The sequence below is a fragment of the Falco rusticolus genome, chromosome 5, assembly GCF_015220075.1.
Source record: "Falco rusticolus isolate bFalRus1 chromosome 5, bFalRus1.pri, whole genome shotgun sequence".
NCBI classification, from domain to species: Eukaryota; Metazoa; Chordata; class Aves; order Falconiformes; family Falconidae; genus Falco; species Falco rusticolus.
The window spans coordinates 53,840,691-53,853,806 of NC_051191.1; the positions used below are offsets into that span (position 1 = coordinate 53,840,691).

At 45.8% G+C, this 13,116-nt stretch overlaps 1 protein-coding gene across 2 annotated transcripts; it reads right to left on the reverse strand.

The window, feature by feature from the left end:
* Positions 1–2,082: 2,082 nt before the first annotated feature.
* On the reverse strand, positions 2,083–11,215 carry PDE6H (phosphodiesterase 6H). 2 transcript variants are annotated; one of them, XM_037390341.1, is made up of 4 exons: positions 11,099–11,215; positions 6,195–6,384; positions 5,887–5,927; positions 2,083–4,975 (listed from the first exon to the last, which is right to left on the reverse strand). In XM_037390341.1, exons 2-4 carry the CDS (start codon positions 6,332–6,334, stop codon positions 4,899–4,901), a joined length of 258 nt encoding a protein of 85 aa, XP_037246238.1. In that variant the 5' UTR covers positions 6,335–6,384; positions 11,099–11,215; the 3' UTR covers positions 2,083–4,898. The 2 variants fall into 2 exon arrangements, with proteins under 2 accessions (XP_037246238.1, XP_037246239.1); XM_037390342.1 differs by lacking the exon at positions 11,099–11,215 and adding an exon at positions 9,457–9,702.
* Between the last annotated feature and the right edge of the window lie 1,901 nt (positions 11,216–13,116).

Here is a 13,116-nt window from a genome sequence, read left to right on the forward strand (position 1 = left end):
CTATCCCTGGTCTGCCTAGCCATCGGGACAGCCTGGTGTATGTTGCATATGTGCTGATGATTGCTATGCTCAGCTGCTTCATATACAGCCTCAGGAATGTGAGAAGCCCTCAGAAAAATGCCAGAGACAAGAAAAGTGTGTGAAAACGCCTGAAGGCAATGAGCTTTCATAGTGAGGGTGTCCATTTCACCCAGCAGGAGCAACAAGGGCCAAAAATCTCACCGCAGTTATGCTAAACTTCAAGAAGGGGAACCATGTAAAAAATGAGTTGTTAAAGGTAAGCTAAAAGTTGCAAGTGATAGAATTAAGTCCTTATGTGCTCCCAGCACAGAGTCTTCAGCCATCCCACTCATGACAGGTGGATTATAGTTGGTGTGATGAAGCCTGGGAGCTATAAGTGCTCCCTGCGTTGGGCAATCAGGACAACTCTGGAGGTTCAGGAGCTCAACATCAGGGTACTAAGCTGAGACCAGCTTTGACAATTTGAGGAAATTCCAGAGTTGAGCACATTTATAAGCATGTGATAGTATCTTTAATTTTAATTGCATGATCTTCTGTTCTTTTTTTCAAATCTGTCTAGATTCACATCACAATGGTATGGTGATGCTGAAAGAGACTGTTGACTGGAATAACCTGCCCACCCTGAGTGATGCTTAGCAAGTCATTCCTATGAGGCGTTACACAGATGCTCTCAAAATACATCCTCGTTGTTCCTTGGATCTCCAGGCTGAGGCCCTGGATCTCACTGAGTGAAATCAGACTCAGAGAGAGAGAGACTCACTAACGAGTGCTCATAGCTGCAACCACAACCAATGACAGCTGTATTTTGAACACCAGAACATAATGTTAAGTATTATCTTAATCTCTGAAAAATAGGTACTGGAAACCTAAAGGTGATGGATACTCTTGACATTACTTTTTCTAACTCTCAAAATACCATTTATAAAATAGAAAAATGCCCTACGAAACACACAGTGATATTGCCAGAGTACATTTGTTAGTATATACCATATTGATCAATACCACAGGAAAATGTGATACTGGCTTGATACTGAATGAGGCACTCATTTGCAAACTGTTGGAGGATGGGAATCTTGCCCTGAGAATCTTCAGATCTTCTGAAGAATCCAATTTACACTGAAGATTATGGTTTGTTTTTTTTTTAATTGAGCTTCCTGAGGTGATTTAGATATATTAGGGGAGGAAAAGCAAGACAAGTGCTTCTCACTTTTCCCAAGGTTCATTCTTTTCTTGCAGAGATTTAGGTTTATTTAACTTCCTCACTAGAGCCAGAAACTGAGGTCAGTGAGGATGGACTCATCTTTGAGGGCACTCTGTGTTACAGAAATTTCTGGACATCAGCTAAACCCATCTTTAAAGCTGGTGCTATTAAATAGCAGTAACCATGTAAAGATATGTTTCTCTGGCTTGCAAAGTGTTTTTGGGAAGGGATTTATAAAAAGCCACTCCCCAGCTGACTCCTGGCTAACTTATATTTGTATCTCACAGGACAGAGAGCATTCAAAGTCAGAAGACACTCAGTGCTGAGTTGCAAGAATAAAGCTCAAAAGTTGGCAGAAAAGAAAACACTTTCTAAGGCTGAGACCTGCCTGGAGCATACACCAGGAGGCAACTGAATCTGACCAACCTGAAATGCTATAAATGTTTAGAAAGTTCAGCAACAACAAGAAACAAAAGGAGATGAGCATTTGCAGCTCTCTCATGCAGTCATAGCAATAAGAAGGATTTAAGTGGCATTCACATCCCAGTAATCTTGTGCTATAGGATAAAAACATGCTGACACTCAGTTGCATAAAGAATCCCAGAAGACATAACTGGCCAGAAAATTCCAGCCCTAAGGAAATCATATGCACCATACCTGGGAGAATATACCAGTCGTCACTCAGGGAAAAACTACTTCTCAGATGATATCACACTTAGCTGTTATTGCCTATTTAGTTTTCTCTCATGAGGAGTGGTAAGCGGCTTTCAGAGCTTTCCTCAGGAAAGGATTTCAGAATGAAAAGCTAAGTCATCTGCCTTTCTCCAGATACATTTTGTAAGCAAGTCAGACTACATTCCTAGAATTTTAAAACTTTTTTTTAAATTTTTATTACTTTTGACTTGTTTTCATAGTAAAAGAACAAAGAATAACATATTACAATATATATAGACTGAAGTCCTTCAACAAGCTACTTTAACACATTTGTGCTTTCTTGCACCATAGCCGTCTCTCACTTTGAAAAATGGAAGTTTCAGGGGTTATAGCTCATTGGAAAAGACTCAGAACATCAGACAAAATAACTGTGAGGATGTTTTAGGATTCCTAAGTCTCAAAATTCCATACAAGTAAAGGAATGAATGTGATTCTTATTAATGAATAGAAATTATTTTAAAAATAATTAACAAACTGTGTTGACTGAAAGCATCTTCTGATACAGCATATCAGCCAGGCACGAGAGCTGGGGTATGTGTGCATTCCTGTTGGACTCTTCTAGGAAGAAGAATGGAGTACTTCTCTGATGGGGGCTGGGGTTATGGCAATCAGATGTGGAACTACACCAGGACTCTCCCATTTGCTGAAATGCTTCAGTCCCTGGACTACAGAGAAATTTGCTTTTACCCCAGTATTTTCTGACAGAGGATCTCACTATCTTTGAACTGCTTTCCCAAGGCCTGACTTGAAAAGGGAGCAAAAGAACTAATTCAAAGGTTCTCCTCTTGTTCTCCTTCTTAAAAGAGCTTAAAAAAAGGAAAACTCAATCATGATACAGGCAACCAGCTTGCAGAATTCAGAACTGGATGCAGTGGGTCTTTCCCAGGTAGAAGAGGATAGACTGAGAAGGAGGAATAAGGATCACATGCTACAGGATGGTGTAATGTGAGGGAAAGCACAAGAGCATTGGCATAGGAACATTCACATTTAACCACAGGAGGAGAGGGCTAGCATATAAGCTTGAAAAAAAAAATTAAATCAGTCCCCTACAGTAAAAGGTAAATAAAATGTAATTTACATAAGACTTAGGGAAAGAAGAAAAGCCTTAAAAGGTGAGAAAGGTGGGAGAAATTGGTGCTAAGTGGAAAGGACAGACTGCCTCTGCCCAAGGAAACAGCTTTGGGCTGCAATTAGCTAAATCGTACATGACTCCTGCGCTGTGGTTGTGTTGCGGTTCTGAACCGCTCGTTGGTTTACTGCTGTTTCTAATGGTAGGAGTGCTGAATAATAAAAGCTGTACTCTGGACTGCCAACAGCAATTTCCTTTAGCTTTTTGTGCTCAAGCTGTATTTTAAATGAAAACTGCTAGCTTTTATTTCTGGAATAACAGTAGCGGATAACTATAGCACAACCATGGATTTATAGCAATGCTTTATGTGTGGAGATTGATCTTTTAGGCAGGATTTGCTCTCCTCTGCACCACCACTCCTTGCTCCCATGAACACGTTCAGCGTAGGAAAGATAAACTGGGGAGAGGGAGTTCTTATGCAATGAGGCTCATCAAACTGAAGGCAATGATTAGAAATACCACCTGCTTTTATGTATATAATGTAGCTACAACAAAGCTTGTTTACTTCCTCCAAACAAAACAAACCCCCTTCCTTAATGCCAGGGCATCAGAGAATGTCGGTGCCTTCCCCAAGCATTTAAGTGGTTATGAGTGCCTCACCACTCACCAGCACTCAGACTGCCAGAGACCAGGAGATACAAATCGATACGGTTAAGTGGATTAGCTCTGTGCTTGCCTGCATATGCATCACAACCTCCCCCTGCCTCTCCACCTGCTCTGCTGTTATCACTCTCTGGGGAGCCACCATTTGCCTGCTTGTCCAGACAAGCTCCAGAGCTTGAAGTTGCCAGAGGATGAAGAGAGAAAAACCTTCCTGCTGATGGGGGTGTGTGTGTGAAGGGGGGCTTGCCCCATGCTAAATACAGGGAAGAAAGAGCAACTAATGCAATACTGTCTTCTGCTAAAAGAGGCAGGACTACTGGCACTGTCTGGTAACGGATGGTAATGATTGTCTGCCTAACTGGCAGCAAACATGTCCTGGGGAGCAAATGCCTCATGTAAGTATGTATGGGCACAGGGACGGTGTTACACAGGGGTGTCCCATCAAAGCAGAGGGAACCGTGTTATTTGGAGTGCTGCTTCTTTGGAACTCCATCAACAAAGGAATGAGTAGTAGGATTGATTTGTTTAGCTATTGATCTCAGACATACACATTTTTTTTAACATTATTAGAATAGGCAGAGTCTCATGGCTCATAGCTTGTAGGCAGTACAGCAGAGACAACGTTTGCAAGCCCTTTTCCTCATTTAGCTGATGAGGTCAATCTTAGCAGCAGATTCCTTCTGGTGAACCCTGGGGAAGGGCCTCTTATGGAAAAATAGCCTGATGTCTGGACTGGTGACTAATGCTGTTCCCTACAGATATACTCAGCAAATAATTGGTGGCCCAGATAATGTGGGGACATACTCATGGAAATCCTATACAGAAAACTGTCAGGGAAGGAAGGAAGAAAAAGAATGGGCTTGATATAATGAGGTCTGGACATACATGCACACAGTATCTCAGCTAATCAGAAGGAAAGTTCAAATACAGCCTCCCTGTATCTCCATAAACATGAGGATCTATGACAGTGGGAAGAGACAGAATATGGTGCAGGGAGGCATTAAGACATTTTTCAGTAGTTTCATCACAGGGAGCATGAGGTCTGCTCAGGGACCTGCATAACTTCTTTGCCAAATTAATCTGCACAGGACTTTGTCATAACTAGCTCTTACAAAACCACGCTGCCCATGAGCAAGTGGATGTAAGGGCCAAAAATAAGTGTCAAAGGTGATGAAGACCATGCTGGGATCTGTGGAGTCACCAGGTGACACCAGTAGAGATGCTGGGGCCTTAGATGATTCCAAACTGGGCCAGCTCATGCAGTTCCAGATGGCTGAAAGCTTCCCATGGGCAAATCACTGTGATATCTGCAGAAGAGAGAAAATGACAAATGGGTTCTGGTCACCGCACTTCTTGGATTTTTTTCTTCTTGGATTTCTTTTGTATTAATGGAAAGGATGATTTACTAAGGAAACATTAAGGAGAATGAGACTCCACTTGAAGGTTAAATGAGCAGATGAGCTCTTCAAATCTTGTACTAACTACGAGACCAAACCAGATCAGTGTATTTTCTCCTGTGCCACCTTTCTCTGTGAGCAAAAGCAAACCTGCATTTCTATAGTCTCTTCAGTGACAGTGTAGACTGGTGTAAAAATTCATTCTAGTTATGTGATTTCTCCTATTCTTATAAACTACCTGTAGCCAAACTCCTTGAAGAAACATGCAATCTTAAATCAGATGCTAAATAATTTGGTCTGCAACATTCAGGATCTGTAACTCTTTGATAGCTGCAATTGTTATTGATACCTAAGAAGTTCTGACTGGCTACAGTTCATCCAGTGTGTGTTTCTCAATCTCAGATGGGTGCATAAAATTCTTAAAATTAGGATTCTGGTGATAACACAAATACTTAACCGGCTGGGATTTGGTTCCTGTGATTTTTGGTATTAATAGCTTAGCATTTGGCATTTCTTTGAGAACCTCATTCTGCTGAAATTCTTAGCCAGAGTATTAGCACAAAACAAATAAGCACATTTGCAGCCAAATGAAAGTATTCAGAAATCGAAGCATGCCTAAATAGCCTTTCTCACTTGTAGGATATGTAAGCATAAGCATGACCATGGCAGCTTGCGGAGGGAGTACTAGCCTTCTCTGGTGACCCTGAGAGCTGCAGAGAGGCCAGGGAGACAGAGGGTCCACCCTAGAGTCCTCTCCCATGCTGAAGCATGACTGCACTTACGTTAAATCAGAGCATGACAAGAACATCCCCAGGGCTTACCTGTGCCCAGTCCCTCCATGCCTGGGATGTCATCTCCAAACCTAGGGGAGAAAAGAGCAGGTGGGGGGTGAGTCTGGGCCAGCAGCAGCCAGGAAAGGGGAGCTGCCCTGCACCCCCAGCCAGGGAAGAACTGCCGGCAGGCAGCTGATGAAGGGAAACAGTTCCAGGTGGGAGAGCTGATGGCACCAAGGGGCAGGGAGAAGCCTTCTGGCTCCTTGCCCCAGGGAAGACAGTACTGCAGAAGCCCAGCTTAGCAATGGGGACCCACCCAAGTATCATGGTTTCTTATTTTTCCAAAATGCCCTTACCCTCTTACTCCTTTTTTAGGGGGCTTGCTCTTGAACTGCCTTGTCTGTCTCTGCTTGAACTTGGGAGGCCCCTTGCGAGGTGTAGTGGGACCAGTTGGAGCATCTCCAGTGTTGAGGGTGGTGGCTGGGTTCTCACTCATCGCTGGGCTGCTGTGTGTGGCAGGCGCACACCTCTCTCAGATCCCTCTGTCTGCAAGATAACAGCAAGGACTGACACAACACTCTGCTTATCATTTCTAGGTGTCAGTAGTCTGGTGCCAGAATTACAGAAAATATAATTGTGACAAGATTAGAGATAAAGATATTAGACATAAAGAAATACTGTAATGTACACAAAGTAAGCAGGATAGTGCTGCCTTTCATCTGGCATGCTAGAATTCAGATGAGAAACAAAGGACACTTGAGCTAATGATAAAAAGACACTTAAGTCCATAGTGTAGTGACTTCTAGACTCATGGAAAGTCACATCTTCTTTTGTCTCAGACATAGCTAGACTCTTGGAGACAGGTTGCTACAGCAGCTTGCCCTGTAGTTTGTGTAAAATAGGAAGGTTAATGACAATGCTGTTTGTTTTCTAGTTAGCCTTAGAACAGCAGTACTGAAATTTTTACTTATTGGTTCAGGACATGACTACTAGGTCCCACAAAGACACACTTACGGCTTAGAGAAATAGTCTATCCTTGGGAATCATGATATACTTCACCTGTTCTTATATTTGGGCCTAAGCATTACCTTTTGGACACTGATTTGATGCTGAGATAGATGGGCACTTAGTCTGGGTGGAGCTGCAATTAAGGCCTCATGTCAGTACCCAACATGTGAAATGGCACAGGATCTTTGAAAGATTATAAAGAAGGCTAAGGCAAAGCATTGGAGACTCTCTTTTACGCAGAAGTTAATTTCTCAGGATTTAGGAGAGTAAAGCCTGTAACTTTCCCCAGGATGTGTCCATTTTGGTATTTTTAAGCATTATATTACATGTGCTGACCTCTTCTGCACCACACTGCACATGAGCCGAACTCCATTTCACAGGGGCTAAATAGTTATCAGGGAGCAATTCTTGTGAGGGAGACATCTCTCCTGCCCCAGAGGGCAGAACTGCTGCACCCAGAGCCCTTTGTTTCCTTCCCAGAAGGACAGCAGGAACTCTCACTGGTGACCAAGTGGGAGCTTCCAGCCCTCCATCAAATTTTGTGCTAATTAGTATGCTCAAATGGTCTGAGCAAGTGCATTTATGGATAAAAATAAATGCCATTTTTTCTCTCCTTCCTAAAGTCACATTCTTTCCCATGACCATTACGTAACTCCTATCTCCAGGTGTTTGTCCCTGTGCAGCCAAGCTGATGGAATCGTGGATGGAATTAACTTCAGGATTTTGTACTAAAGGCTAATCCCATTAGGTCACCATAGCACTCTGGCCTAATCCCCAACATCACCTGCAGTGACACTCTGGATTTTTAATCTCAGAACTATAAATGCCATCAAAGATGTTGATTTTTTTTTTCTTAGTCTGAAGACAGTTCATGTCTTTGTCCTAAAATAGCCGGACTGCCAGAAAGCAAAGCCTGAGATGCAAGGAGAAAGACCATCCAAGCAATCCTCCTGTGTCACTTCCGTATCAGTGCAGGGCAAAGAGCTGTGTTTCTGTATTTTGTGGCAATCTGGGAGTACTTCACCCCTGACATCTTTCCATCTGTGCTGGCAGTAGGACGAATCCTAATGATAGCACCTAGAGGCATGCTAGTTCTCCTGTTGCTTGTGGTTGGGGTCCTGTCTCAGATGTAACATCCCGAGCAGGAGACTGGATGGGTTCCAGCAGCCCCAAATGGAGCAGCAGATGGTTGTGTCTGCAGCTGAAGTACGCACAGATGCTATTCCCCCGCCTGTAACACAACGCTTCGTAAGTACATACTGTGCCTACAAACCCAGGGATCAGCTCAAATTGTAGAAGTTACTTATTTGGCTGCCATCTCTGCAGCACCTGAACAACCGCCCGGTATTTACAGCTTTATCCTCACAGCATGACTGCATGACAGGCAAACACTGTCACCTTCACCTTTTACAGAACGGAAATGGAGTGCAGTGATCAGTATGACCTTGATTGCACTGCTGGGAGGAGTGACACAATCTTTTGACTTGCAGTTTTTTAAGCCCAAACTGAGAAGGGAAGGCAGTTTGGCACCAAAGCAAAGAGAGAATTTGGTGCCTCGCTATTACTCAAGACCAGTGAGGAATTCAGATGGTACTGCCCTACAACCAAATGCTTTGCATCAGAAAACTGCTCCATGGCACGTCTGCTAATGCCCTGAAGTACAGTCAGTTCTCTGCCTCAGGTACAGTTCTTATTGGTGTCCGTCTCAGTGCTGGATACCCCTTCACAGAGGGGAGATCTCTCCACATGAGAGACACACATCCACTTGTTCATCTGACATGCCAAGATACTTGGGACCCTTCTCAAAGGCTACTCCCAGAAGTACAACAGAAAAAACAAACCACCTAACAGATTTCCAACCCTTTGGACTGGCATCCAAAACTTCTCAGACGCATTTGAGCTCCATCTCCTAGTGAGTTCCTTCCCTGCTTCACCAACCCCTGCTGTCTGCCAGCATGGTACCTTAACCACAAAAACCTCTTTGAGGATCAACTCCACTTATGGAGTGGACTTGAGTCCATGCCTTGCCCCTGGCCTTCACTCAATAGAGAAACAGATAAAGGGAAGACTCAGTCCTTGGAGTTTCCTTTTCCCCCAGTCTGAAGTAGTTGTATCCACCTACCAGCTACTCAATAACTCTGGATTTGGTAGGAAAAAAGATCTGCCCAAATCACACTTCATCCTGTCTCTCACCTGCATGAATTCAAGCAAGAGTACTCAGTGAAACCAGAAGGGACAATTCTAACTTCTTCCTTGCTAACCTCACTCTACTTATTCTCTCCACTCATCACCAAAAGAAATGGCAGAAGATGGCAAGCAACCTTAATGTCCCATAACAGCCTCTGTCTTGCAGCAGGAATCAAGCTGCCCTCCCACCATTGAGCTGGTGGGACTTACTTGCCATCACAGGCAGGCAAAGATGTCTCCATTCATGCTGGAGAGGGCCCTTCCCCCACAGCACGGGACCTACCTCAGTTCCCACACCTCAGGAACCAGCTGCCCCTGCACACAGACAGACACGGGTGGGCAGGCACCCCAGGATCACAGACATGAAAGAAATGCCCACATCAGCTTCCCAGAAGAATTTCCCAGCCTTTCACCTCCCTGTACCTGGGTACTTGGATAGTCCTTGATACCACAGCAGACGGCTTGACAAATGTTTGACGAGACTGAGGCTCCTCTAGATCTCTGTAAATGCTATGCTGCCTCCTCCCAGTGCTTCCCGGGCTGCTAGAGCTCTTCTGCTGTGCCAGCACTGGGATGCAGCTCCCGAGTGAGAGCTGATGGCTGTGGGTGCAAAGACTGCTGAGGAACAAGATCTTCTTCCATGCACTTCCTCTGCTCCCTTCTCTGACAAGGCATTACTTAATTGCCCCTGACAGACTTTCTGTTCAGTCCAGGGTTTAATCCCCTGGGTAAGAGCTTTGCTTGTGTCCAAATGCTAATTATACTTAATACACATTAATGTGCTTATCTCAGTTGCGTCAAATATCCCACGTCTGGGTTGCTGGCCAGGTTAATAATCCTTCTTTCAGGTTTTTTTTTTAACTTAAAGGGGCTTGAATACTACTGACAAATGCTGACTCTTTAATCTGCCCTCTCCTTAATCTCTGATTCTCTGTGGAAAATTTCCCTGACAGATAATGCAGACGCCTCACTTGACCTTCTTCAGACAGATTCAGTACAGGAACCCATCTTCCCATCTGAAACCTTCAAAAATACAGACTCCTTCATGTGCACTTGTCTTCCTGGTGCCTCAGGAGTGTCAGACGCAGAACCCCTATGAGCCATGGCCTCCATGCAGGGATACACTGGGTGTAGGCAGCAACCAGGAGGAAATACCCTTGTTTTCATGTTCCTTTTGATGGGTTTCTTGCATGCTCAGCTCTCAACTTCATCAGAGCCACTGGCATCATCCTTGCAGCCAGGCTTTCATCAGGGAATATTGTATCCAGTGTAAGATGCCTTTGAGGAGTCTCTCAGCTCCAGACTCAGTTGCTTGAGCTGGCTAATCATAGCAATGGAAAAAGTCCATATAGGTTCAGCCCTTTCTGTTCCTGTGTTTTACACAGGATCTCAGAACCTTCACACTAGCAGCAGTTTTAAGACAAAGGACAGATGAAAGAGAATGCACTCTAAAAGACAGAAACTCATTTCAAGTAGAACTATATTCCCACAACTACTTCCCAAATGGGGATCATTGGAAAGATTATCCCAGCTGAAAGAAGGGATTCAGTAACAGTGGAGGTACAGCATCACACGGTAGAAACTCCCCACTGATGTGCCCTGCATGTATGGCTGGGCACTGGGGCAGGAAACATCAGCTGCCTGTCCTGACTGCTCCTCTGGAGCCCTCCCAGTGCTGCTCACATGTGGGCTCAGCCGGCCAAGGACACAAGGCAAGGGGGACCCAGGGAGTCCTGACCAAGGGGTGCCCAGCATGAAAAACCAAGCAGCCCCGTGGAGGGCAGAGCTGCTCACACAGGGAGCTCTGAGACAAACCACGGCTGCAGCACTTAGCCTGACGTTAGAGGAAACAGAAAATGACCACCCAAGAACCACAACTCCCTCTCTTAGCTACTGGGTCTGTTGACACTTCCAGGCACAAAAATCCCAATGTTTCCCCCATGGGGTTTTATCAGGACTTTTACCTCCTCTGGGTTTTGTATCCAGTTCCTTTACCAGCACCCACACCTCGCCCTGTCCCCCCGCCATCCTTTGCTATTGCTTTGATATTCTGGGAAACACTTACAGTGCCAAGAGGTCCTCTTGCAAATCATTTAACTCCTGTCCTCCAGCTTGTGTAGAAAGAGTCTCGAGGTGTTCTTTCTCCTCCAGATATACCCTGCCACCAGGTGACATCAGGGCGCCAATCGTGGGCGGGCCCCCGCATGGTGGTGGTGGTGGGGGGAGGGGATGCGTGGGAGCGCTGTGACCCCAGCACCCATCTGGCACAGCTCCAGCAAAGTCTGAAGGAGCAGCAGAGCCTTGATGTGCTCCTGAGGGGCAATGTGCCCCTATCTGCAAGAACAGGTTGTGACTTCTCTGGACCTCCTTGGGGGAGATCTCTGGAGAAGCAAAGTGGAATAAGGAAATCATCTGCCCTTTGAGTGATGCTGCTGCTTGTGAACACACACGCACATGCCTGCACATGCAGGGAAGGGAGGAGTTGGTCCTAATCACCCCAGATCCCTCCCCTGTGCTGGTGAAAGCATAAGGAGGCTTCCCGCAAACTTCTCAGCAGTGCCGCAGGGATCATGATGCACCTTACAGAGCGGTGCATGTGGCCAGACCGGTGCCAAGAGGCCTAAGTCCTCCCAGGGGAGTCAGGGAATGCTGCTGAGATGCTGCACAGGGCCCTGGCAAATATTTAACTGCATCCAGCAAAAGGGATGTCAGGCGAAGAAGGGGGAACCTTTGTGTCGCACACAGATGGCCAGTCAGGAGGGTGGCCTGTCACCTCTGAGACCCAAGGCATGGGGCTGAGTGTAACAGCTGGGTCACATCTGGGTACTGATAACATTGCTACTGTGAGGGGCTGTCTGAGAAAGGGAAGAGCTGGTGCCTCAGTGCAAACTCCAACCCAGCAAAACTCCACGCATAGTAATACACGCTGTTTTATCAGGCGCTTTGTATCTCCAGTGTGTTTTAATAGTGTGTTGTGACTGCCCAGGATATTAACATCAGAGAGACAGAAAAAGTGGGCAGAGTCACAGGATGAAAAGAGGTGGTCCAGGGCCCTGCTAGAAGGTACTGGAAGATTGTCCTTGTCCTTGTCTGCAGCAGCACTTCAGTCATGGACTGTAGCTGTCTGGCTTGAGGCATCACTACAGGCTTAAAAATTCTCTGGAGTATGTTGGGTCTGGTGAAGCAACGCTCACTTACCCTTTGTTGAGCATCCAGCTCACAGCATGAGATCAGGGCTGGGAGGGCCAAAAGTGGTCCCAAAGAATGCAGCTGTGCTAGGAGCACTGAGGCAGCTCAGGGGCAGAATGAAACCAAGGTGTGGGTTTGTGCAGTGGCTTCATATTTGGGTGAGGCTGAAGGAGGGGATTTTGGAGCAGCCATGCCAGGGGTGTGACTGCATGTGACTGAGAAAGGGCAGGCTATCTGACATGACAGACCCTGGCAGTGGGGACCAGTTCAGCATTGCTTTGGTGTTGAGCAAGAGCCCCACAGTGGAGGCCTCTGGCCTTTTGTATGGGTGTGGTTAGATGAGATAAATCCTTCATTGAGACTCTTAGCTTGCATTTAAAAAATCAGTAAGGTCCTAGCCCTTAAGCGAGCACAGAGAAGCTGGGAAGTAAATCCTAGATGCAACCGAGGGGCTTTCAGTCTAGCAGAGAAGAAGCAAACACACTTAGCATTCCTGTGTGTTTGAGGATGATCACATGGCTTTCGGAGGCTTGTGCGATAATTTCTGGGCACAGGAAAGAGAAGGGGGGCAGCATCATGTTGGCATTGTCTCTTTCCTGTGACGACTAGAGCTTGTATACAAATGTGTGGAGATTGATTGCGCTCAGCAGCTCCTGACAGCAGAAGTGATTACTGTGGGCAGGGACCTGCTTGTGTGGATATAAAGAGGTGCAGCCTGCTGGCAGCAGACTCCACTCCCATCCCCGCTGCTCATTCTCATGCCTCCATCTGCTGCACGCAGGTTTCCGGGGGCTCCCCCTCCCCTTCTGCCTTCTTCTATGTAGGTAGAGTTGCTGGGGAAATCGGCTCTACAGCCCCCTACTCCTCTTTTCTGAACCTTAAAAATTTACATAT